Source organism: Orcinus orca, chromosome 16 (assembly GCF_937001465.1).
Source record: "Orcinus orca chromosome 16, mOrcOrc1.1, whole genome shotgun sequence".
NCBI classification, from domain to species: domain Eukaryota; kingdom Metazoa; phylum Chordata; class Mammalia; order Artiodactyla; family Delphinidae; genus Orcinus; species Orcinus orca.
In genome coordinates, this window is record NC_064574.1 from 46938625 (window position 1) to 46962547 (window position 23923).

At 43.3% G+C, this 23923-nt stretch overlaps 2 protein-coding genes across 3 annotated transcripts in view; one reads left to right on the forward strand and one right to left on the reverse strand.

The window, feature by feature from the left end:
• Positions 1–1007, reverse strand: part of CFAP61 (cilia and flagella associated protein 61) — a 255995-nt gene extending 254988 nt beyond the window's left edge. Inside the window, exon 1 of the mRNA XM_049699137.1 lies at positions 959–1007. The gene's annotated coding sequence lies outside the window, so the exon portion shown is untranslated. The remainder of the gene's footprint in view (positions 1–958) is intronic.
• CRNKL1 (crooked neck pre-mRNA splicing factor 1) lies at positions 797–23850 on the forward strand. 2 transcript variants are annotated; one of them, XM_004270418.4, is made up of 14 exons: positions 797–1239; positions 2821–2973; positions 3815–3906; positions 4721–4879; positions 5344–5510; positions 14288–14466; positions 15625–15795; positions 17196–17387; positions 18371–18430; positions 19096–19176; positions 19921–20160; positions 21574–21675; positions 22131–22379; positions 23280–23850. In XM_004270418.4, exons 1-14 carry the CDS (start codon positions 1189–1191, stop codon positions 23463–23465), a joined length of 2082 nt encoding a protein of 693 aa, XP_004270466.2. In that variant the 5' UTR covers positions 797–1188; the 3' UTR covers positions 23466–23850. The 2 variants fall into 2 exon arrangements, with proteins under 2 accessions (XP_004270466.2, XP_033285292.2); XM_033429401.2 differs by lacking the exon at positions 19096–19176 and having other exon boundaries at positions 1082–1239.
• The last annotated feature ends 73 nt before the right edge of the window (positions 23851–23923 follow it).

Sequence of the window (23923 nt, forward strand, 5' to 3'; positions counted from 1 at the left end):
GTGGAGCACAAGGATTTTTAGGGCAGTGAAGCTATTCTTTATCATTCTATTATGATGGATACATGGCAATGTATTATTTGTCAAATCCCATACACTGTTCAACACCACGAGTGAACCCTCTGTTAACTATGAACACTGGGTGATGATGATATGTGATGTGTCAATGTGGGTCCAAGGAATGTGACAAATGTACTACTATTGATAGTGGGGGGGTTGGAAGGGTCGGGAGAAATAGGAATTTTCTGTACCTTTCATTCAATTTTTCTGTGAATCTAAAACTGCTCTATAAAAATAAAGTCTATTATTTAAAAATTCTCTTAGCCATTTGCGTGCACATAATTAATTTTTCTGTTTCTGAAGACAGGTCAAGAACTATACCAGTTAACATTTACTGGGCACTTTACATAGATTTTCTCTTTAAACCTGGTGAAATAGATATTATTTTTGTCGTATAGTTAAGGACACTGGGGCTAAGAGAATTGACGAAATTAAGACAGTCACAGAAACTTTAAATATCTGCTTATCTGATCACAAGGCTGGCTTATTTACTAGTACTCTGATGACTTATTTTCACTTTTTTCTATTATCTGGCCTTAAAATACCTTCAGCTGCTTTTAGTTACAAGCCTTAGAGTTAATTATTGGGTCACACCTGTCCAGAAACCAAGTGGGAGTAGACCTCAGGGACTACAAAGCCTAGAATGCACCGCGGCGCCGGGCTGCCGAGCCGCCAAGCCGCCGAGGAGCGCAGCAGCTCGCGCTCTGGCCTGCCTCTCTTCCCCTGCCCTCGAGCGTCCGGACCGGAGCCTGGTTCCTGTCCCTTTGCCCGGTGCCGCGGCTCCACAGAGCCACCCGTCCTCGCACGGTCATCCCAGTCCCTGAGGCGACCTGGAAATGCGCCCCGGACGCCCCGGAACCTACCCGCCGCCCTGCCGGGCAGCCAGCCCTCCCCACCTCACCTGCAACTCCAGACGCCGTACTCCAACCGCGGCTCCGAGGAGGACGCGCAGCCCGGTTACCACAGAAACGACGTTGCCTCCGTCACGGCGCGAGAGGGAGGTCAAAGGTCACTCCAGGCATTTCCGCTTCCCGTTCCGGGATCCAGCTTGTTGGAAAGCTTTGCGGTGCGGGCGAGTACCCTGGGCCCATTTCTGGGGTCTAGGGGTCGCCTGAGTCTGCTGTTGCAGCCATGGCGGCCTCCACCGCGGCCGGGAAGCAGAGGATCCCCAAAGTGGCCAAGGTAGGCGGCGGCGCGGGGCTTCGTGGAAGGAGGCCTAGGAGAGGGTTTGGTCCCGCCTGAGTGGTTCCCGGGGCGGGAGGCGTGTGGTCCCGGGAGCCGGCCCACCCCGTGCGGGACCGCGGGGGAGCGGGAGGGAAGGGCCAGCCGGTGGGGGGCGGGGAGACACACCAGTGTCCGCGGGGCCGTAGTGTGGGGAGGTGTTTTGCGAGGGAAGGAGTGGGGTCCTTCGATACAGACCAGCTGAGCCGGGTAAGCGCTAGGCGCTGGGGGGCTCCAACGAGGGCGGGCGACGAGCAGCCCTCCAGTAAGATACCTTAAGTGTAAAATTGCAAGCTTGCAAAGGCTACTGAAGCCGAGTGGAATATGCCGTGGCATCTGGGCTTGTGTGAGGGGTTTCCAGCGTAAACTTTGCTGAGGAAGAGATAGTTAAGCTGACCCTTGAAGGCGGAATAGGAGTTACCCAGCTGAGAGTGGAGGGAATGAGAGTAGATGAGTTGTGTGTTGGCATAATTTAAGCAATTAAACAAAATATCTGAAACGCGCTGATATTTCCGTCGGCGGCTAATACTTAGCGAGTGCTTAATATATGTGACAGGCTTTGTTATAAAGCATTTACAGCTACTCTCCCTCCACTCTGTTTCTGGAGCCTGTCCTTTACATACCCATGTAGATGACCCCCTGAGATAATGCGTAGAAAGCACATAGCACAGCTTCTGGTAGTTAATACTCATTAGGTATGAGCCATCGTCATTTTCATTAGCATCATTCTACACATGGCATTAAATACTTAATATTTCTTATAATTCAGTTCCATAAACTTCTATTGGGCTCCATGGGTCCCACAGAAATATAACATGAGCCACATAGGTAATTGTAAGTTTTCTCATAGCTATGTTAAAACAGGTGACGTGAATTTTAATTTATATATTATATTTAGTTGGTGTAGCCAAGATAGTGTCATTCCAACATGTAAGGAATATAAAAAGTTTAATTAGGTAGTTTATTCTCTTTTTCATATTAAGTCTTCAAAATCCCGTGTGTGTTTTACACTTGCAGCCTAGTTTGGACTCACCAAATGTGATTCATGGCTGCTGTGTTGGACAGCACAGCTCTCAGACCTCAAGAAGCTTACAGTCTAATGATGGGAACTTACTGAATATGTCTTTGAAATGCCATGAAAAGTCAAACGCAGTTATCCACCTGGGGCAGAAGTTGAAGACTTCTGTAAATAGAGGTTGAAATGCCAGATAAGAAATGGCACACATCTTGATAAAACCTTTTGTGAGAATTTTACCAAGGCAGCCTCCAAGTTTATTATTACACTATTCTAAAAGGGAAAACTTGCTGGTTTTGCTATCTTGTCTCTTGAGGCTTTTACCTATGGCTTTGTAACAGATAACCTGCATAAGATAGAAAATACTTTTTTTACCTTGTTTCATAGAGAAATGGGAGCATGTCATGCAAAGAGGGCATCTTGTAGTAATGTTTATAAAGTTCACATCCAAAAATATGTTCATTTGTTTCTTAAACCTTGTTGTGAAGAGCACTTGCTAAAAATAGAAATGTTTCTTGTCTTAAAAGGTGAAAAACAAAGCCCCAGCTGAGGTGCAGATAACTGCAGAGCAACTGCTAAGAGAAGCTAAGGAAAGAGAACTTGAGCTTCTTCCACCTCCCCCTCAACAGAAGATCACAGATGAAGAAGAGTTAAATGATTACAAACTAAGGAAGAGGAAGGTGGGTCCATGTGATATCTTTTAGTCTGTTGATGTTGTTAAGAATTTATAGGTCAGAGTTTGAAAAGTTCCTCACTGGTTAGAGAGACTAGAAGCTAAGAAGAGGTGAGTGTTTCTAGCCACATGAATAGTATAACTTCTGGTTACCAGGTGATTGCATTGTGCTGAGCTCTATGAAATATGCCATGAGTTGTCTGTCTTAAAGAAATTAAATCCATCAGAGACAGAATGTTTGGTGCTGAAACAAAGATGAGTGGAAGTTTAACAGGCAGAACAACAGACAGCTGGAGGAGGGGTGGAATTAGCGAGATTGCATTATGTTCTTCTGTCTGTACCGCCTTGTGTGTTAAGAGGTAACACCTGGGATAGAGCCGCAAGAAGACTTGGGGATCTGATCCAACCTTCTCACCCTAGGATGTGGGATCATTTTAAACTGCTAATCTTACTGTATCTACTTATTAGTTATCCTCAATGAGCTGTGTATGAAATTCTGAGACATTGAGAGGACTTAAATAGGTAAAAACGTTTTCTTATTAGGAAAAGTATAGAGTATATTAAAGTACCAGTTAGTTGTCATGAGCAATAAGAGAAAATATCAACAATTCTACTAATAATTCTTTTTATCTGAAGTTTTTCTCTCTGTTTGCATGTAAGACTTTAAGGAAATACTTGTGACCGTAACCTTTTTTAGTAGGTTTCTTATTTCTTGAGGCTTCCAGCATGTAATTTCTCTTAAATAAGAGCAAAATGAATAAACTTCTTAGTACAAAGATCAATAGACAAAAGACGATATCATTTTTAGTTATTTTCCCTTTAATTTGACCCTTTTTGCCTTTTGCCAGACTTTTGAAGATAACATAAGAAAAAACAGGACTGTGATTAGTAACTGGATAAAATATGCACAATGGGAAGAGAGTCTAAAGGAGATTCAAAGGTAAAAATCACTGAGCATGTAATTGTGTAAATAAAAATTCATAAATTACCAGATACTAAAACAGAAAAAGTTAAAGCACGAGTAAAAGCGTGTGTCTCTGGTAGTAGTTTTCAAAGTCTGTTCCATGGGACCCTAGGGTTCCTTTGAGGGGCGTGAGGGCCACTGTGGTGGAACAGTCCTGGGGGAGCAGTGGAGACTCTCCAAGGTGGGTCTCGCCATGGGCACACACTTTATAGCCAGAGAAGTGCAGTTCCATCTGCTGTCTCCATATTGGGATTTTTTTTTTAAATAAAAATTGTTCCACTGAAAACCAGTGGCCAAAAAGATGACATCACAGCCTGAGCCTTCCTGTTGTCCCCTTTTCTGTGTTCTCCCAGCATGCCCCCTGCTCTGGCTGGGCCCGAGCACCTGTCGCTCCCTGGACACATCTTGCCTCCTCAACCTGACATCTGGCTGTTCTCTCTGCCCGCACTGAGCATCCTCCCTACCCACCTTGGCCTCTGGAACTTTTCCCAAGTTCTTACCTACTGCCTGGCCTTTTCCACCAGACGTTTTCATTTCTTTCCCCTCTACTTCCTTGTGCAGACCTTGACTATAACATTTGTCACATTGCGTTGCAATTACACGCATGTCAGTCTTTCTCTGAGTCTTGTTAAGGTTCCTGAGAACATCAGATCTTTTCACCTTTTTATGCTCAGAACCTGGCTCATGGTAAACACCTGACAGAATAGCAGAGCACTTCAGACGGTTTCAATTGCTTGCCATGTGTGTTGCGTGTACTGTTTCTGATACCCTCCAAATCTTGCTTCTCTAGGGCTCGATCCATATACGAACGTGCTTTGGATGTGGACTATCGAAATATTACACTCTGGCTGAAATATGCAGAAATGGAAATGAAGAATCGCCAGGTCAACCATGCCCGAAATATCTGGGACCGGGCCATAACGACTCTGCCTCGCGTCAACCAGTTCTGGTAAGTTTCTGATCTATTGAAATGGCTTTTTGTAGACTACAAATATCCACATTTTTGTGTATTTATTTTATTTATAGTTGTGATCGTATATATATTTAATCTTACATCTTATTTTTTCTTTAAACATACTATCAGTACTTTTTAATGTTCTTTAGTCTGCTAAGTTATAATCTCAATGTATAATAGCTGTGTAATCAAAACAAATTTTGGTTGTAATCTTTTATGCATAAGAATCATCTTGTCAAACTAAGCAACTTTTGAGGAGAAAAATCCTTTTTTCCAATGGTTGATCCTTTTCAGATTTACATTTTAATAAGAAAACATGTTTGACTTAACCTTTAGGGAAGATAAAGCCCTAAATCTTTTTCATGTTTAACAAAGTTAGAGCTAGAAATTGCCAGAGACTGTTTTTTTCCCTAAGTCATTTTGACCATGACAGATAATTTGGGATGATTTTGTTAAAGGTACAAGTACACGTACATGGAGGAGATGCTGGGGAACATGGCGGGTGCCCGGCAGGTGTTCGAGCGCTGGATGGAGTGGCAGCCAGAGGAGCAGGCCTGGCACTCCTACATCAACTTCGAGCTGAGATACAAAGAGGTGGATCGGGCCCGCACCATTTATGAACGCTATATCCTTTGGACGGGTCTGCGTGGTGCCCTTTTCCCAGGTGCTGCACTCCCGTGGGGCTGTGGTCTGGTTGGGACATGTGGTCATTGGTGTTGGCCTAGAAGTCAACATCTGCTGCGTAGACTTCGTTTATATTTTCTAGGGACACAGGTTGGTCAGAAAAAAAGTGTGTGGTCTGGATAATTGAATCTTTTCCGGTGAGACTTTGGTCTGTTTATACTTTGGCATTAACACTGTGGTTCCTTGTGGAAGGTGACATCCTAAGGCCCTGGCCGCTGCATTGGGTCCTGGTTTGTTCTGGGGTGTATGTTGGTCATTAGCAGCGGTACTGGAGTCGATCTAGAGGGTTACCATTTACTAGCCATGTGACCTCAATGCATCGGGTAACTCCTTGGAGCCTTGGTGTCCTCATCTTTAAAAGGAAGGTAAAAGTTCCCGCTGTGGGCTGACTGTGAAGAGGAGATGGTAACACGGGAAAGCACTCTGAGGAACTTGAAATCGTTGATTCTACTTTTTCACTGTTCTTGTACTTGTGAATTCTCCTACTTGCTAAAGTTTATTTGTAAACCCAAAATCAGTATTTGTGGTACTTTGGCAGTGAGTTGCAGACAAGCCCAGAGTGATGAAAACTTTGAATCACCCAAGGCACATGGTCCCAGTTGAGGACAAACAAGACAATCATCTGCCTTCTGTCTCTGCTGTCCTGCAAGGATGACCGGGGCAAGGGATGGGGGGGAGCGGTACAGGGGAGAGAGAGACACTTCAGCTCTGGAGCCAGCTGCATGGGGCTGAATCCTTTCTCTGGCACCAGTTAGTGGGCAGCCTCAGGCAAGTCACTTAACACTTCTGAGACTTGTTTTCTCTTTCATAAAATAAAGAAAATAGAATCTACCAACATTAGTTGTTTTTAGGATTTAAAATCACAATCTGTGTGAGGTGTGTGTGTGTATATATGTGTGTATGTGTATTTCCCCTAGGAGCAGTGATTTGGTATTTGCTAGGCAGAATGACTTCATAGAACATAACTACTGCGAGATCCAAGACAACTTTATTATGCAATTTTAACATCTTAATTATGACTACTCATTTTGATATTACTAGTTTAACAACAGCATTTATAGTGACTGCTTTGTGCCATGCATTATTCTAAGCACTTTACAGATATTGTCCTTTAATCCCCACCACAGCCCTGTGACTCAGGAAATTGCTTCATTCTACAGATGAGGAAACAGGCAGGAGAGGGTCTCTCGGGTAGTGATGGAGATGGGATTTGAACCCAGTAGCCGCTTTAGAGCCTGCACTCTTTACATCGTTGCCCTATTTGAATGTATTACTACTTAAGAAATTAACGATTTCTTCACGGAAGGTAGATTAAAAATACATACGTCCTGTGAAGAAGTAAATGGTAATTCAGAACTTTCTCTTTTGGCTCTGGTTAGAAGTTTTCCTTTTGTGACATGTTTTTTTCTTTCTTCCTTTCTTTTTTTTTAAGATTTTTTTTTTGTCTGCGCCACGAACCTTGCAGAATCTTAGTTGTCAGACCAGGGATTGAACCTGGACCATGGCAGTGAAAGCGCCAAGTCCTAACCACTGGACTGCTAGGGAACTTCCTTTTTTTTTTTTTCCTTAAATTTTTATTGGAGTATAGTTGATTTACAGTGTTGTGTTAGTTTCACGTGTACAGCAAAGTGAATCAGTTATACATATATATGTATCCATTCTTTTTCAGATTCTTTTCCCATATAGGTTACCACAGAACATTGAGTAGAGTTCCCTGTGCTATACAGTAGGTCCCTGTTATCTATCTTATACATAGTAGTGTGTATATGTTAATCCCAGTCTCCCAATCGATCACTTCCCCTGACATTTCCCCTTTGGTAACCATAAGTTCGATTTCAAGATCGATGAGTCTGTTTCTCTCTGCAAAAAAGTTCATTTGTATCATTTTTTAAAATTAAATTCCACATATAAGTGATATATATTTGTCTTTCTCTGCCTGACGTACTTCACTTAGTAAGATAATTTCTAGATTTATCCATGTTACTGCAAATGGCATTATTTCGTTCTTTTTTATGGCTGAGTAGTATTCCATTGTATATATGTACAATATCTCATTTATCCATTCCTTTGTAAATGGACATTTAGGTTGTTTCCATGTCTTCACTATCGTAAATGCTGCTACAATGAACATGGGGTACATGTATTGTTTCAAATTACAGTTTTCTCCAGATGTATGCTCAGATTGCTGAATCATATGGTAGTTCTATGTGTAGTTTGTGTTTTTTTCCAAACATCTTTATTGGAGTATAATTGCTTTACAGTGGTGTGTTAGTTTCTGCTGTATCACAAAGTGAATCAGCTATACGTATACATATATTCCCATATGCCCTCCCTCTTGCAACTCCCTCCCACCCTCCCTATCCCACCCCTCTAGGTGGTCACAAAGCACTGAGCTGATCTCCCCATGCTATGCGGCTGCTTCCCACTAGCTACCTGTTTTACATTTGGTAGTGTATATATGTCCATGCCACTCTCTCACTTCGTCCCAGCTTACCCTTCCCCTCTCCTCGTGTCCTCAAGTCCATTCTCTATGCCATTCTCTATGTCTGCGTCTTTATTCCTGTCCTACCCCTAGGTTCTTCAGAACCTTTTTTTTTTAAATTCCATATATATGTGTTAGCATATGTTATTTGTTTTTCTTTCTGACTTACTTCAGTCTGTATAACAGACTAGGTCCATCCACCTCACTACAAATAACTCACTTTCGTTTCTTTTATGGCTGAGTAATATTCCATTGTATATATGTGCCACGTCTTCTTTATCTGTTCATCTGTCAATGGACACTTAGGTTGCTTCCATGTCCTGGCTATTGTAAATAGTGCTGCAATGAACATTGTGGTACATGACTTTGAATTATGGTTTTCTCAGGGTATGTGCCCAGTAGTGGGATTGCTGGGTGGTATGGTAGTTCTATTTTTAGTTTTTTAAGGAACCTCCATACTGTTGTCCATAGTGGCTGTATCAATTTACATTCCCACCAGCAGTGCAAGAGAGTTTCCTTTTCTCCACACCCTCTCCAGCATTTATTATTTGTAGACTTTTTTTTTTTTTTTTGCGGTACGCAGGCCTCTCACTGTTGTGGCCTCTCCTGTTGCGGAGCACAGGCTCTAGCCACACAGGCTCAGCGGCCATGGCTCATGGGCCCGGCCGCTCCGCAGCATGTGGGATCTTCCCAGACCGGGGCACGAACCCGTGTCCCCTGCATCGGCAGGTGGACTCTCAACCACTGCACCACCAGGGAAGCCCTGTTTGTAGACTTTTTGATGATGACCATTCTGACTGGTGTGAGGTGATACCTCATTGGTTTTGGAAGTTGGAAGTTTTGATGTGCATTTCTCTAATAATTAGTGATGTTGAGCATCTTTTCAAGTGCATTTTGACCATCTCTCTGTCCTCTTTGGAGAAATGTCTGTTTAGATCTTCTGACCATTTGTTGATTGGGTTGTTTGTTTTTTTGATATAGAGCTGCATGAGCTATTTGTATATTTTGGAGATTAATCACTTGTTGGTTGCTTCATTTGCAAATATTTTCTCCCATTCTGTGGGTTGTCTTTTCGTTTTGTTTATGGTTTCCTTTGATGTGCAAGGGCTTTTAAGTTTAATTAGGTCCCATTTATTTTTGATTTTAATTTCATTACTCTAGGAGGTGGAACCAAAAAGATGTTGCTGTGATTTATGTCAGAGTGTTCTGCCTGTTTTCCTCTCAGAGTATCTGGCTTTACATTTAGTTCTTTAATGTATTTTGAGCTTATTTTTATATATGGTGTTAGGGAGTGTTCTAATTTCATTCATTTACATGTAACTATCCAGTTTTCTCAGCACCCCTTATTAAAGAGGTTATCTTTGCTCCATTTTATATTCTGGCCTCTTTTGTCGTAGATTAGTTGACCATAGGTGTGTGGGTTTATCGCTGAGCTTTCTGTCCTGTTCTCTAGATCTATATTTCTGTTTTTGTGCCAATACCATACTGTTTTGATGACTGTAGCTTTGTAGTATAGTCTGAAGCCAGGGAGCCTAATTCCTCCAACTCTATTTTTTTCCCTCAAGATTGCCTTGGCTGTTTGGGGTCTTTTGTGTTTCCATACAGATTAAAACTTTTTTTCTTTTAGTTCTGTGAAAAATGCCATTGATAGGGATTGCATTGAATCTCTAGGTTGCCTTGGGTAGTGTAGTAATTTTGACAATGCTGATTCTTCCAATCCAAGAACATGTTATATCTTTCCATCTGCTTGTGTTGTCTTTGATTTCTTTCATTAGCATTTTATAGTTTTCTAAGTACAAGTGTTTTGCCTTCTTACATAATAGGTTTACTCCCAGGTATTTTATTCTTTTTGATGTGATGGTAAATGGGATTGTTTCCTTAATTTCTCTTTCTGATCATTCGTTGTTAGTGTATAGGAATGCAAGAGATTTCTGTGTATTTTGTATCCTTCAGCTTTACCAGATTGAGCTCTAGTAGTTTTCTGGTAGTATCTTTGGGATTTTCTAAGTATACTATCATGTCGTCTGCAAACAGTGACAGTTTTACTCTCTCTCCAATTTGGATTCCTTTTATTCTCTGATTGCCATGCCTAGGACTTCCAAAACTATGTTGAATAAAAGTGGTGACAGTGGACATCCTTGCCTTGTTCCTGATCTTAGAGGAAATGCTTTCAGTTTTTCACCATTGAGTATGATGTTAGCTGTGGGTTTGTCATATATGGCCTTTATTATGTTGAGGTATGTCCCCTCTGTGCCCACTTTTTGGAGAGTTTTTATCATAAATGGGTGTTGAATTTTGTCAGAAGCTTTTTCTGCATCTATTGAGATGATCATATGGTTTTTATTCTTCAGTTAACATGGTGTATCACACTGATTGATTCGCAGATATTGAAGCATCCTTGCATCCCTTGGATAAATCCCACTTGATCATGGTGTATGATCCTTTTAATGTATTGTTTGATTAGGTTTGCTAGTATTTTGTTGAGGATTTTTGCATCTGTGTTCATTAGTGATATTGACCTGTAATTTTCTTTTTTTGTGGTACCTTTTACTGGTTTTGGTATTGGGATGATGGTGGCCTTGTAGAATGAACTTGGGAGTATTCCTTCCTCTGCAATTTTTTGGAAAAGTTTCGGAAGAATCGGTGTTAACTCTTCTCTAAGTGTTCAATAGAATTCACCTGTGAAGCCATCTAGTCCTGGACTTTTGTTTGTTGGAAGTTTTTAATCACAGTTTCAACTTCAGTACTTGAGATTGGTCGGTTCATGTTTTCTATTTCTTCCTGGTTCAGTCTTGGAAGGTTGTATCTTTCTAAGAATTTGCTAAGAATTTGTCCATTTCTTCTAGGTTGTCCATTTTATTGGCGTATGGTTGCTTTAGTAGTCCCTTATGATCCTTGGTTTTTCTGTGGTGTCAGTTGTACCTTCTCCTTTTTCATTTCTAATTTTATTGATTTGAGGCGTCTCCCTTTTTTTTCTTGATGAGTCTGGCTAAAGGTTTATCAGTTTTGTTTATCTTTTCAAAGAACCAGCTTTTCATTGATTTTTTTTTTCCTATTTTTTTTTCTATTTCATTTATTTCTGCTCTGAACTTGATGATTACTTTCCTTCTACTAACTTTGGGGTTTTTGTTGTTCTTCTTTCTCTTGTTGCTTTAGGTGTAAGGTTAGGTTGTTTACTTGAGATTTTTCTTGTTTTCTGACGTAAGATTGTATTGCTGTAAACTTCCCTCTTAGAACTGCTTTTGCTGCATCCAGTAGGTTTTGGACTGTTGTGTTTTTGTTGTCATTTGTTTCTAGGTATTTTATGATTTCCTCTTTGAGTTCTTCAGTGATCCCTTGGTTGTTTAGTAACATATTGTTCAGCTTCCAAGTGTTTGTGTTTTTTAGTTTTTTTCCTGTAATTGATTTCTAATCTCACAGCGTTGTGGTTAGAAAAGATGCTTGATATGATCTCAATTTTCTTAAATTTACCGAGGCTTGACGTGTGGCCCAATATGTGATCTATCCTGGAGAATGTTCCATATGCACTTGAAGAAAGTGTATTCTGCTGCTTTCGAATGGAATGTTCTGTAAATATCAATTAGGTCTATCTGGTCTAATGTGTCATTTAAAGACCTGTGTTTCCTGATTGATTTTCTGTCTGGATGATCTGTCCATTGATGAAAGTGGGGTGTTGAAGTCCCCCACTATTATTGTGTTACTGTCGATTTCCCCTTTTATGGCTGTTAGCATTTGCCTTATGTATCAAGGTGCTCCTATGTTGGGTGCCTCTATATTTACAATTGTTACATCTTCTTGATTGATCCCTTGATCATTATGTAGTGTCCTTCCTTGTCTCTTGTAAAAGTCTTTATTTTAAAGGCTGTTTTGTCTGATATGAGTATTGCTACTCCAGCTTTGATTTCCATTTGCATGGAATACCTTTTTCCATCCCCTCACTTTCAGTCTGTGTCCCTAGATCTGAAGTGGGTCTCTTGTAGACAGCATATATACGGGTCTTGTTTTTGTATCCATTTAGCCAGTCTGTGTTCTTTGATTGGAGCATTTAATCCATTTACATTTAAGGTAGTTATCGATATGTATGTCCTTATTGCCATTTCCTTAATTGTTTTGGATTTGTTTTTGTAGGTTTTTTTCTTCCCTTCCTCTTTTGTTCTCTTGTCTTGTGATTTGATGACTGTCTTTAGTGTTGTGTTTGGATTGCTTGTGTGTGTGTGTGTGTGTGTGTGTGTGTATCTATTGTAGTTTTTTGGTTTGCAGGTTCCATGAGGTTTTGATATAGCAGCCTATGTATATATATACACAAGGTTGTTTTAAGTTGCTTGTCTCTTAATTTCAGGTGCATTTCCCATTTCCTGCATTTGTATTCTCCTCTTCTCACGGTTACTGGTTTTGATAACGTGTGTGTGGGTAATTTCCTGCCTTTACTTTATGTTTGCCTTTACCAGTGAGCTTTCCCATTTCTTGTTTCTAGTTGTGGCCTTTTCTTTTCCACCTAAAGAAGTACCTTTAGCATTTGTTGTAAAGCTGGTTTGGTGGTGCTGAATTCTCTTAGCTTTTGCTTGTCTGTAAATCTTTTGATTTCTCCATTGAATCTGAATGAGAGCCTTGCTGGGTAGAGTATTCTTGGTTGTACATTTTTCCCTTTCATCACTTTAAATATATGGTGCCACGCCATTCTGGCCTGCAGTTTCAGCTGAAAAATCAGCTGATAACCTCATGGGGATTCTCTTGTATGTTATTTGTTGCTTTTCCCTTGTTGCTTTGATATTTTTTCTTTGTATTTAATTTTTGTCACTTTGATTAATATGTGTCTTGGGGGCTTCCCTGGTGGCGCAGTGGTTGAGAGTCCACCTGCCAATGCAGCGGACACGGGTTCGTGCCCTGGTCCGGGAGGATCCCACATGCTGCAGAGCAGCTGGGTCCGTGAGCCATGGCCGCTGGGCCTGCGTGTCCGGAGCCTGTGCTCCGCAACGGGAGAGGCTACAACAGTGAGAGGACCGCACACCGCAAAAAAAAAAAAAAAAAAAAAACAACAATATGTGTCTTGGCCTGTTCCTCCTTGGGTTCGGGTCAGAGGGGGCTGGGCCAGGAATTGGGGTGTTCAAGCCCACCCACGTGGGAGTCCCTCCCAGTGCATATGGAGGCAGAGCCTGGTACGTGGAGAAGGAGGCTGCAATGGCAGCCCCAGCTTCCTCCACAAACGTTCCTGGTTGCCGGAGCTCCGCACTCCTGTCCCTCCAGGCTGTCTCTGTGCAGCCAACGGCAGTCTTCTCCCCGGATCTGCTTTCCAACGCCATGTTCCAGCACCCAGCCCCTTCTGCACCGGCAGACACACGTCTCAGGTTGGGGTGTGCAGGGCTGAGGCAGGGACCATCTGTGCAGGTCACACTCTGTCCTGCCTGCCACAGACCAGTTGCTGCGCTCTTCTGCAAGCCCCTGAAGCTCCCCTTCTGTCCCAGCTGATCTCCCCACCAGGGAGGGGGCTTCCCTGGGTGCGGGAGCCTCCCCACTCCTTAAGCTCCCCCAAAGGGGCGCAGGTCCCATCCCCCTTCCTCTTCTTTTTGTTTCTTTTGTCCTACCTGGTTACGCAGGGATCTTTCTTGCCCTTTCAGGTGTCTGAGGTCCTCTGCAAGTGTTCAGCAGGTGCTCTGTGAGAACTGTTCCATTTGTAGATGTATTCTTAATGTATTTGTGGGGTGAGGTGAGCTCCATGTACTCCTATTCAGCTATCTTGACTCCTCCCACATGTTTTTTTGCTTAATCAGTAATTCAAATATTAATGTTATTGAGCAGATACTACAAAAAGTGCCATTTGTTGAGCACATTCTTTTGGCCTGAAATTGCTAAGAGCTTTACACACATTTTTCTCATTTAAAGTTGGCAATCATCAAATGAGGTTGGTTGGTATTATTTTCCTCTATTTATAGATGATAAAACTGAGGCTTAGATAAGATTAATGACTTGTCCAGATCACGTGCCTAGTCATAGGCTTCAGCTTTTTCGTGGCTCCAAACTCCTGTTTGTACCACTCCTGAAATACTGAATAAGAGTTGGAGGAGGCCACACAAACAAGACACGGCCTCTTGGGTGGTCACAGGTTAGTGGGTCTCCACCTTCGTACATGTGTTATCTCCCCTGTAGCCACCCATAGTGTGTGGTGTTGAGGTTCTGGGTTTGGGTTTTTGTTTTTTAAGCCACGTTGTTCTGCCTGGTTTTTCTTTAATCCCACTCACTTGTTCTTGTGCATCCTGATGTGAAGAACTGGATCAAGTACGCCCGCTTTGAAGAAAAGCATGGTTACTTTGCCCATGCGCGGAAGGTGTATGAGAGAGCTGTCGAATTCTTTGGGGATGAACATATGGATGAACACCTTTATGTTGCCTTTGCCAAATTTGAGGAAAATCAGAAAGAAGTAAGTAAACTTAAAGGAACTTGATTATGTTGCAAAACAGCTTAGAAAAGATTACTTTTTGTGCACATTGAGTTCATTAACATTTTCTTATTCACTTATCCTTGGAGAAAATGCTTTCAAGATATGAAAACGTGATTTCTCAAGGAAAACAGCATATATCTGGATAAGCTGCAGATTGGGAGTGAGTGATTATGGATTATATTATAACTGTCTTAATTTTGTTGTGCTCTGCTTCAAAATTAAGTCTTTAAACCTAAATGAGAATATTATCTGTAAACTGAGAGTCATTTGATACTCTGATTAAAGGGCTTTACAGGTAATGAACCTGGGAAACAAAAAGCCCCAGAGCCCTCAGTACAGAGAACAGAATATGAAATGGAAACAGAGATTGTCCCACGAGAAGTCAGTTATTTTCTCCCATAGTATGTACGGAAAATAATCCTGAAATGTAGCTCAGATAATACAGGAGGGGGAGGGGTTGGCTGGGATCTGAATGCAGGGTCTTGCACAGGTCCCAGAGGTGAGTTCAGATTCTGTCCTCAGGCCGGTGGGAAGTGTGGAGGGTCTTAAGCAGGAAGTGGTCGGATATCATCTGTGCTGTGAGGGGAGCCTCTGGCTGGTTCATGCAGAGTGTATTGGGAAGAGGGCGGCAGAGTGGGCATGGGGGCGCTTTTCACGTGGTCAAGGGAGAAATGGAGGTGGGTCGGCAGAGGCCTGGGGAGAAGTGAAGGGCTGTGTTGAGGAGGTAGAAAGGGCAGGGCTGTGGAAGCAGCCAGTGTGAGGAATGCAGGAGAGAGGAGTTGGGGAGGCCCCTGACAGCAGGTGTGTGATCAGGGTGGTGGGTGTGACTGCCCAGGACGGGGAGTCTGACAACGACCCAGCTGGGCGGGAGGAGCGAGCTTGGGTGAGTCTGAGATGCATGGACGACATCCAGCTGGCAGCGTTAGGTACACTGTTAAATGTGGGGCTCAGAGGAGAGTGTCAGTCCATCCTGGCTAAAAGTACCTCAACAAAAGGGAGAAGAAAAGTCGTACTTCGGGCATTTTGAGGCCTCATAATCTAACTTACAAGTAATGTTTTATGTCATAATTACTTTTCAAGTTGTGGCTAGAATGAGAATACTGTGTTCTGGAAGATAATCATCCTGTCTGCTTTCAGTTTGAGAGGGTACGAGTGATCTATAAGTACGCCCTGGATCGAATTTCAAAGCAGGAAGCCCAGGAACTCTTTAAAAATTACACCATCTTTGAGAAGAAGTTTGGTGACAGGCGGGGCATTGAAGACATCATCGTGAGCAAACGGAGGTTCCAGTACGAGGAGGAGGTGAAGGTGAGCACTGGCGGTGAGTGGTTGTGCTGGCAGGGACCTGCTGGCTAGTCCTGGGCCACAGCATCGCTCTCCGTCCTGTGTGTGCAGTAAATTGGCATTCCAGATGGGGAGGTAAACGGGGCTGGTAGAAAAGGCAAGCAGACAGCGCTTGGATTTGCTCTGCCACTCGCATGTTGGAAGTCACTTTGTTGGTTGCTGATTATACACAAAGAACTTGAGCAAAAGCAATCTGAAATCCATTTGAGCTCATTTTTTAAAGAAGATGGAAGAGTCAGAGATTGATCGAAAAAACCCATTTTTATACATTACCTTTTGGCTTAATTGCTTGAACAAAAGACATATTGTAGTTAGGGTTCCATTCTCATCTCTGTCTGTAAGGTACTATTTTGATTTGAATTCAAAGGTAGTAGTGTTTTCCTTTACTGCTCTGCTCTGTATTTTAAAATACTTCTGCTTGGCCAAATTAATTAAGATATCTCCAAACAAAGGACTAAGTCTGGTGTTAAATGGGGTCAGCAAGATAATGTTCAAGACATATTGCTGTTAATTGAAAAGGCAGGTTTTGCAGTTGTGAGCATGGTATAATTCCATCGTAATTTTAAATCTAGGCATAGTGCTGTGGAGTCACATATATAAACAAAGACACATAAAAAAATAGATGTCTATTTTCATAGCTATAGATACTGGGAGGTTTACAGAATCAATAGGAAGCTGGAGGAGCAGGCTTGGATAATGGGCGGGAATCAGGGCAGTTGCAGAAAGTCCTGGAGCAGGAGATGAGACAGTCACATTTCAGTCTGGCCAGGGATGACTGACCCACCAATGGATACTACTTCCAGAAACCAGTTCTCAGTGTGCTTCATCTCCACGTCACCCACTCATGTGCCCCAGACCCTCAATCAGGGGTCTTTACTCAGCCAAGTGCGGTGGCTGCCAGGGTGGGAAGACGGGGAGCTGGCACCCTTCACCTCTGTGGAGGAGAGGCATCCAGGGCACCACCAGAGCAGGGGTCTACTCTGATTACCATTTGCTGCTGCATTAAAAAAAACAAAAAAGGAAAAAACATCAGTTGTTATTGATCTTTATGTATCTGTCTCTAAGTCATTTTTCCACTTACACCTTCTTGAAAAAAAATGAAAAATTGGTATAGTCCAAAAAAATAAGCTGTTGTAGATAAAAGGGGCTTTGCTGGGGGAACCTCTGGCTAATAGTCTGTCTTCTATAGTCCTTTTCCTTTTCTATTATAGAACCTCAAGAATGGTATTTTTAAATGAAATAGCCTGTAAAGTCTAGAAAAAAGTTGCTAGAGTACAGAAAGTCAGTCTGCTGCCTTTCAGCTCACATAGTCCCGCAGGTGCAGCTCTGGGTTTGGTTTCTAATTATTAACCTTATCTTTCTAGGCTAACCCGCACAACTATGATGCATGGTTCGATTACTTGCGCTTGGTTGAAAGCGACGCAGAGGCAGAGACGGTGCGGGAAGTCTACGAGCGAGCCATCGCCAACGTGCCGCCTGTGCAGGAGAAGAGGCACTGGAAGCGCTACATCTACCTGTGGATCAACTACGCCCTCTACGAGGAGCTGGAGGCGAAGGTGCAGAGCCTAGTCCTGGGGTGGCTGGGGGCGGGCTCCTCCCCCTGCGCGTTGGCCCTGCTGGCGCGGCTGGGAACTGATACCACATTTTATAAGGTTGTTTGTTTTTTGGGGTTTTTTTGGCTGCGTTGGGTCTTCGTTGCTGCACATGGGTTTTCTCTAGTTGCAGGGAGCGGGGGCTACTCTTCGTTGCAGTGCACGGGCTTCTCATTGCGGTGGCTTCTGTTGTTGTGGAGCATGGGCTCTAGGTGCATGGGCTTCAGTAGTTGTGGCTCGTGGGCTCAGTAGTTGCGGTACACGGGCTTCAGTAGTTGTGGCTCGTGGGCTCTAGGTACGCAGGCTCAGTAGTTGTGGTGCACGGGCTTAGTTGCTCTGCAGCATGTGGGATCTTCCTGGACCAGGGATCAAATCCACGTCCCCTGCGTTGGCAGGCGGGTTCTTAACCACTATGCCACCAGGGAAGTCCCCTCTGCCACGTTTTAAACTCTACACCTGTAGTGGACATAGGTGAGGTGGTTTTTAGTTTTGCTGTATTTTTTTTTAAACCTTGAGATGCAACAAGATTATTACTTGGAACTTGAAAGGGAACAATGAACTAGCCCTTAGTTTCATTATCTATAGTTTCCTGGGTTTTCTCATGAAGAGGGATCACAGCTGGATTGCACATTCTTACTTTTAGCAAATTTTCAGAAATTGGTTGTGTGTAAGTTAATAGGAAAATGTTAACTTTCTGCTGCTGATCCGAGACTGTAGAACATCTTTGTTTCTGCTGTCAGGCGAAAGAGTTTGAGGGCTGTATTGTGGGTGATTCTGTGATCAAAGTTTGATGGCCAGAGGCAGTTCAATTTTGATCATAAATGCAATCAGGGTTTGAAAATAACTTGTAGGAACATATTCAATGTTAGGGGTATATATTAGTAATAGTAAAATTAGTATTAGTAATAGACGTAAATATTTTGTGCAAATTTCTTATCCTAATGCAGGATCCGGAGAGGACAAGACAAGTTTACCAAGCCTCTTTGGAACTCATTCCTCATAAAAAGGTATGTTTGCTCTAAATGTTCTGTTCCAGACACATCAAACTCCTGCATCTGTTACTTGTGAAATAATTCAGTGAAATCATATTTATTGATTGGCTCTTCCCTGTGCTAGGCTCTGTGGAAAACATAAATAAGAATAAGATACACTCTTTGCCTCTGAAAACAGCTTACAGTCTAGTTGAGCAGGCAGCCTGTGTTAAGTGACCAATGACTGATATATATGCTAATGGAAAAATTCCAGGAGGATGGTAATCAGAAGAGACTGAGCTCAGCATGAGAGGGGACAGCCAACCGGCTGCTGGCACCTGTGTGGTCGTCTGCAGGCGCAGGGAACACGCACGTTCTGGGGATGGTTGACACATGATCTCTGTGTATTTCCCAGCATGAGAGACACAGGTGTTGACCGAGTTGCCTTCTAGAATAGAGGGCCATGTTCTGCCTGATCACAGCACACCCACAAACCAAGCTGCCTCTCAGTAGGGGCTGCAGAGCCCTGCGTTATAGTGAAGTGCCTAGATTACTGTTCCTAATTTCTGTCAAATATTGTCTTCTTAGCTTATAAATGAAAAGATACATCTGTCCTAGCTCTGTAGCTTTAGGGAAGTTCGTCTGTGGCCCTTGTTAATTTAAATTTAACTTATGTGAGTTTTTGCGCTTTTGTTTTCTAGTTCACATTTGCCAAAATGTGGTTACTGTATGCACAGTTTGAAATAAGACAGAAAAATTTACCATTTGCCAGAAGAGCTTTGGTGAGTAAAGAAAGGCTCAAGATGCATCATTAAGTCCTTCGAGAAGGAAATTAAAATCTTAATGCTTACAGGTTATGTGATTCCTCTTGAGAAGGCAGCAGAAATACTGTGCCTTTATAACCTGAGACTTGTTCGAAAGCACGGCCTTTGAAGAAAGATTGGGTGATGATGCTTAAGTTATTCTGTGTCAACATTGGACAGTTAGAGATGTTTCAGATCTTTCCTCCGGCTAGAGACATCGGATCTTAGCTCTTTAGTATTCTGATCCTTTACAAGATTTTTGGTGTATTAAGTGCACCTTCCTCTTAACAAGTGTTCTAAAATTTCTTAATAGGATCAGATGCAGCTATTCTTCTGGTAAGCTACTCTCACCCTGGCTGTGGGCAGCAGGGTTCGTCCCTTGATTATCCTTTTACTCATGGGAGGTGTTGTCCATCTGACATCCGCATTCACTAGGACATCCTGAGAAACCAGGTGAAATTCAAAATAGTTTTCCGAACAGTTCTGGAACACTATATCTCTTGCAAAACAGGCCGACTTGACAGCTGAGTGAATTGGAGGGTTTCCTTTGGTCTCTGTCGAGCCAGTTTGAGCAGTGCGTTACTGCAGAGGGAGAGGGTGGTGCGCCGTGTTGATGTGCCAAGGCTGTTGCTCAGCAGAGAACAGCTTCTAGGCCAGGCTGAGGATGTCTGCACAAGTCAGACCCACTCAGACATCACAGTGGTCGGTTATCTTTTTTTCCAGGGAACTTCCATAGGCAAGTGTCCGAAGAACAAGTTATTTAAAGGTTACATAGAACTGGAGCTACAGCTTCGAGAATTTGACAGATGCCGGAAGCTTTATGAAAAGTTCCTGGAATTTGGGCCTGAAAATTGTACCTCTTGGATTAAATTTGCAGAATTAGAGACAATCCTTGGCGATATCGAGAGAGCCCGGGCCATCTACGAGTTAGCCATCAGTCAGCCACGCTTGGACATGCCAGAGGTGAGGCCCGCGGGGTGACTATGGCTTTATCTTAGACGCTTGCCCAGTGTTACCTCAGATGACCTTGTGAATATGTGTGCCTCTTAGAGTATAAAGACCATCTCACCTATAGTCTTTTTCACTCAGATTAGGACTTCCTGTTTTGGAGACAGGAAGGCGGGGGAAGCAGCCCTCTCTAGTCGGGTAGCACAGCACAACACAGCCCCACTGTGATGCCAGGATGAATTGGGATCTTATGGGTGGGATCTTCCTCCCTTTCTCTTTTTCGTGGATTTTTTTTTTTTTTTTTTTTTTTTTTTTTGGCGGTACGCGGGCCTCTCACTGCTGTGGCCTCTCCCGTTGCGGAGCACAGGCTCCGAACGTGCAGGCTCAGCAGTCACGGCTCACGGGCCCAGCCGCTCCGCGGCATGTGGGATCCTCCCGGACCGGGGCACGAACCCGCGTCCCCTGCATCGGGAGGCAGACTCCCAACCACTGCGCCACCAGGGAAGCCCTCCTCCCTTTCTCTTAACAGAAGGCTAAAGAGGATGAGCCTGGGCAGCGCAGTCAAGGCCACCTGGAGAACAAGGGAGGTAAAGGTTGAGACTGCACAGCCCCGGATCCCTCTGGTGCAGTTTTGCCTGGATTAGGCTCTCACTAAACCAGGATGTTCCTGGAGGTACCACTGCCCCTGTCCAGGCCGGCCTGGCTGGCCACAGGGCCTGAAATCATCCCGTCAGGATCTAAGCTTGAGCCGCGAGGTGGCACCAAACAACAGCTAGGACAGCGTGAACCTCTGAGGAACCACTGAGCTCGCTCAGTGACTCTCGCTCTGGTGTGACCCTGCACTGAGCGGTTCACCAGGCCCTGCTGACTGCACTGGGCAGGGCTCTATGTGTCACTGGTCCCATCACTTGGCCTCAGCCGCTCCACAGACTGCGGCCTCCAGGGGTCTGGGCCACATCTTCCTGGTCCCTGTGCCCTGACGGGCTGTGCCAGGCGGGTGGGCAGCTGTGCCCTGGATGCTTGTTGAGTTGGACTCAGGCATATCAGGGAACTTAGAGTGGAGACAAAAACGGTGTGCACTGGCTGATCTAGGCCTGTTTTCTCCCCGCAAGTCCGTGGTTTGTGGCAGCCTCATGACAGTGCCTGGGAGGTTTGGCAAGTTACCCTGCTCTTTTGATAAGTCTAGAAGAGAATCCAAAAGTGAACCCAAGGTCTTTTTTCTCATAATGTAGACACTTAGCCAAATTTTGGCCAGTCTGTAAACACCAGTATTATTTCTTGTATCCACATACAGTCTGTTCCTTAATTGGTCATGAAAGTTCTAGGTTCCTAGATTTCCTAAGTTAGAATGCTAGTTAGGCTGTACTTTGGATAGGGGCATGTTGCTTCTTAAATGTCAAGACTGACCTATGAGGTTATCTTTCTTAGGTGCTTTGGAAATCATATATTGATTTTGAAATTGAGCAGGAAGAAACTGAAAGAACACGAAATCTTTACCGACGATTGCTTCAACGGACACAACATGTCAAGGTATCCTGTGCATTGTGGGTTATCTTTAATTTTGCTTGAATCAGCAGTCCAGAAGAAATAGTGTATTTCTATATTTTAAGTGTGTGGGATTTTTTAATATATTTATTTTATATGATTTCCTTACTTTTACAGAGAGCTTGTGAGTCTCAGAGGACTTTGGAATGTTAAGCTTATACCAGGTCAATATTTATACTGCGTGTAAATAACTTGGATATCGTAGGGTTGAATAAAAAATTAAACTTCAGGATTTTAAGACTATTTCAGACACCTAATTGGATGTAGAAGCAGACTGCTTCACCATTCCTATATAGAAGCATCTAGTCAGTCTGTTGTATTGAAATACTAGAGATGAACACGTTACTATGCTCAGATGTCACTAACAAGAAATTAGCTTTATTATTACATTGTTTTCTGGGTGACATGGTTAATTTGGTTCTTTAATAATATTTTTTAAGGTATGGATCAGTTTTGCACAGTTTGAGTTGTCCTCAGGGAAGGAAGGAAGTTTGGCTAAATGCAGACAAATTTATGAAGAGGCTAACAAAACCATGCGGAACTGTGAAGAAAAGGAAGAGAGACTTATGTTGCTGGAATCTTGGCGAAGCTTTGAAGATGAATTTGGAACAGTATCAGATAAGGAGAGAGTAGACCAACTCATGCCAGAGAAAGTCAAGAAGAGAAGAAAGGTCCAAGCTGATGATGGGGTAAGAACTGAGCCCCTGAGCTGGTCCTTCCCTGCCAGCTGAGCAGAAATGCACTCGACTTTGAAATGCATACTTTGAAGTGGCGTGTATACAATCTGAGAAAGGGGGTTGACAGCTGGAGGAGGAGACAGTCACAGTCTGGCTACCATGGCAACACAGCAGGGTGTATGGTCCACCCAGGGCTGGAGAACGGTGGGGGGTGGGGGTTGGCAAAGGTTCTTCCTGGTGCTTGGTTCCAGAAACTGCATGAAATGTATTTCCGGAGCATTAAGCAGGAGGTCAGGGTGGAGGCTTTGTAGGCTGTAGTAAAGCTCTGACACAGTTGGTGTCTCCTGCGGGTTGATTTGAGGGGCTTCATTGGAGGAGGGTCTGTTGGGAGGCTATTGTAAGCAAAGCAAGGTGGTGTTGGGAGCTGGGACCAGGGCGACCTTTAGGAAGTGAAATCAGTGCCCGATTGGAGGTGGGATTCAAAGGCAGGGTGTCAGGATAATCACAGATTTATGGCTTTCACTATTGGGTAAATACTAAGTAAATCTTTAAAAATTTAAAGACTCACGTAAGACTGCAAGATGGGGTTGAAGACACTGACTGTCTTTTCGATTGACCATACAGGAGCTATGCTTAGATTTTTAGGGCATTTTCCACCAGGTTATAGCTCTCAGTGAGCTACAGCTGCAGCAACACCCATCCAACAGCAATTACTCCCACTCTACCAGGCCAGGCCCTTCTAATTTCTCTTTGAAAATTCTGCTTTCCAAGTAGACTTTGATGTTGTTTTGCACAATGAAGGTAAGTTGAATTTGAACCCTGGGTTTCCCAGTGAGAATTCTCCACTTTAACTGAAACGTATTCCAGCCTTGTGTTAGCTTATCTTTTAACTGTTTTACTTTTTTCCTGTAGTCGGATGCAGGCTGGGAAGAATACTATGATTACATCTTTCCGGAAGATGCTGCCAACCAGCCCAACCTCAAGCTCCTGGCCATGGCCAAACTGTGGAAGAAACAGCAGCAGGAGAAGGAGCCTGGCGAGGAAGACCCAGATGCGGACGCTGCCGAGCAGGAGTCCGGGCCTTCCTGCTCCTGCTGAGAGGTGTTTTATTATTTTTATAGATGCATAGTTTGGAACTCTCGCAACTCCTGTAAGTTTTTGGATATTTCACCAGTGATGAATCGATGGGAATCTTTGGCAGCTACTTTTGAATTATTTTTAAAAGGTTCTTGGGTTAGTTACGGGTGGGTTGCAAGTAAAGGAATCTTTTTAACTGTTGGATTTCTTTGAGTCTCAACATTTTGTGTTGTCCTAATGCATCATGCATTAGGAAATCCTTAAGGTAACACTTAGCGTGTCTTTTAGATCGAACTGCAAAATTTTGAAAGAGTCTTTTTTTAGAAGTTCTCAGTCACATCTCACAGTAACTTTTCAGGTGAAGTTTTCTCATGCTTGCCTTCTTCATAAAGATGTTTTATGCATTCATCTGAATCCTGTAACTTATTTACATCTTAAGAGTCACACTGACTTGAGTTCCATTCCCAGCTCTGCCACTT

Coding starts and splice junctions, on each gene's coding strand:
- CRNKL1 (XM_004270418.4), top strand. CDS start 1,189: ATGGCGGCCTCCACCGCGGCCGGGAAGCAGAGGATCCCCAAAGTGGCC. Junction 4,880..5,343: donor CCTCGCGTCAACCAGTTCTG/GTAAGTTTCTGA, acceptor ATTTTGTTAAAG/GTACAAGTACACGTACATGG. Junction 15,796..17,195: donor AGTACGAGGAGGAGGTGAAG/GTGAGCACTGGC, acceptor TTATCTTTCTAG/GCTAACCCGCACAACTATGA.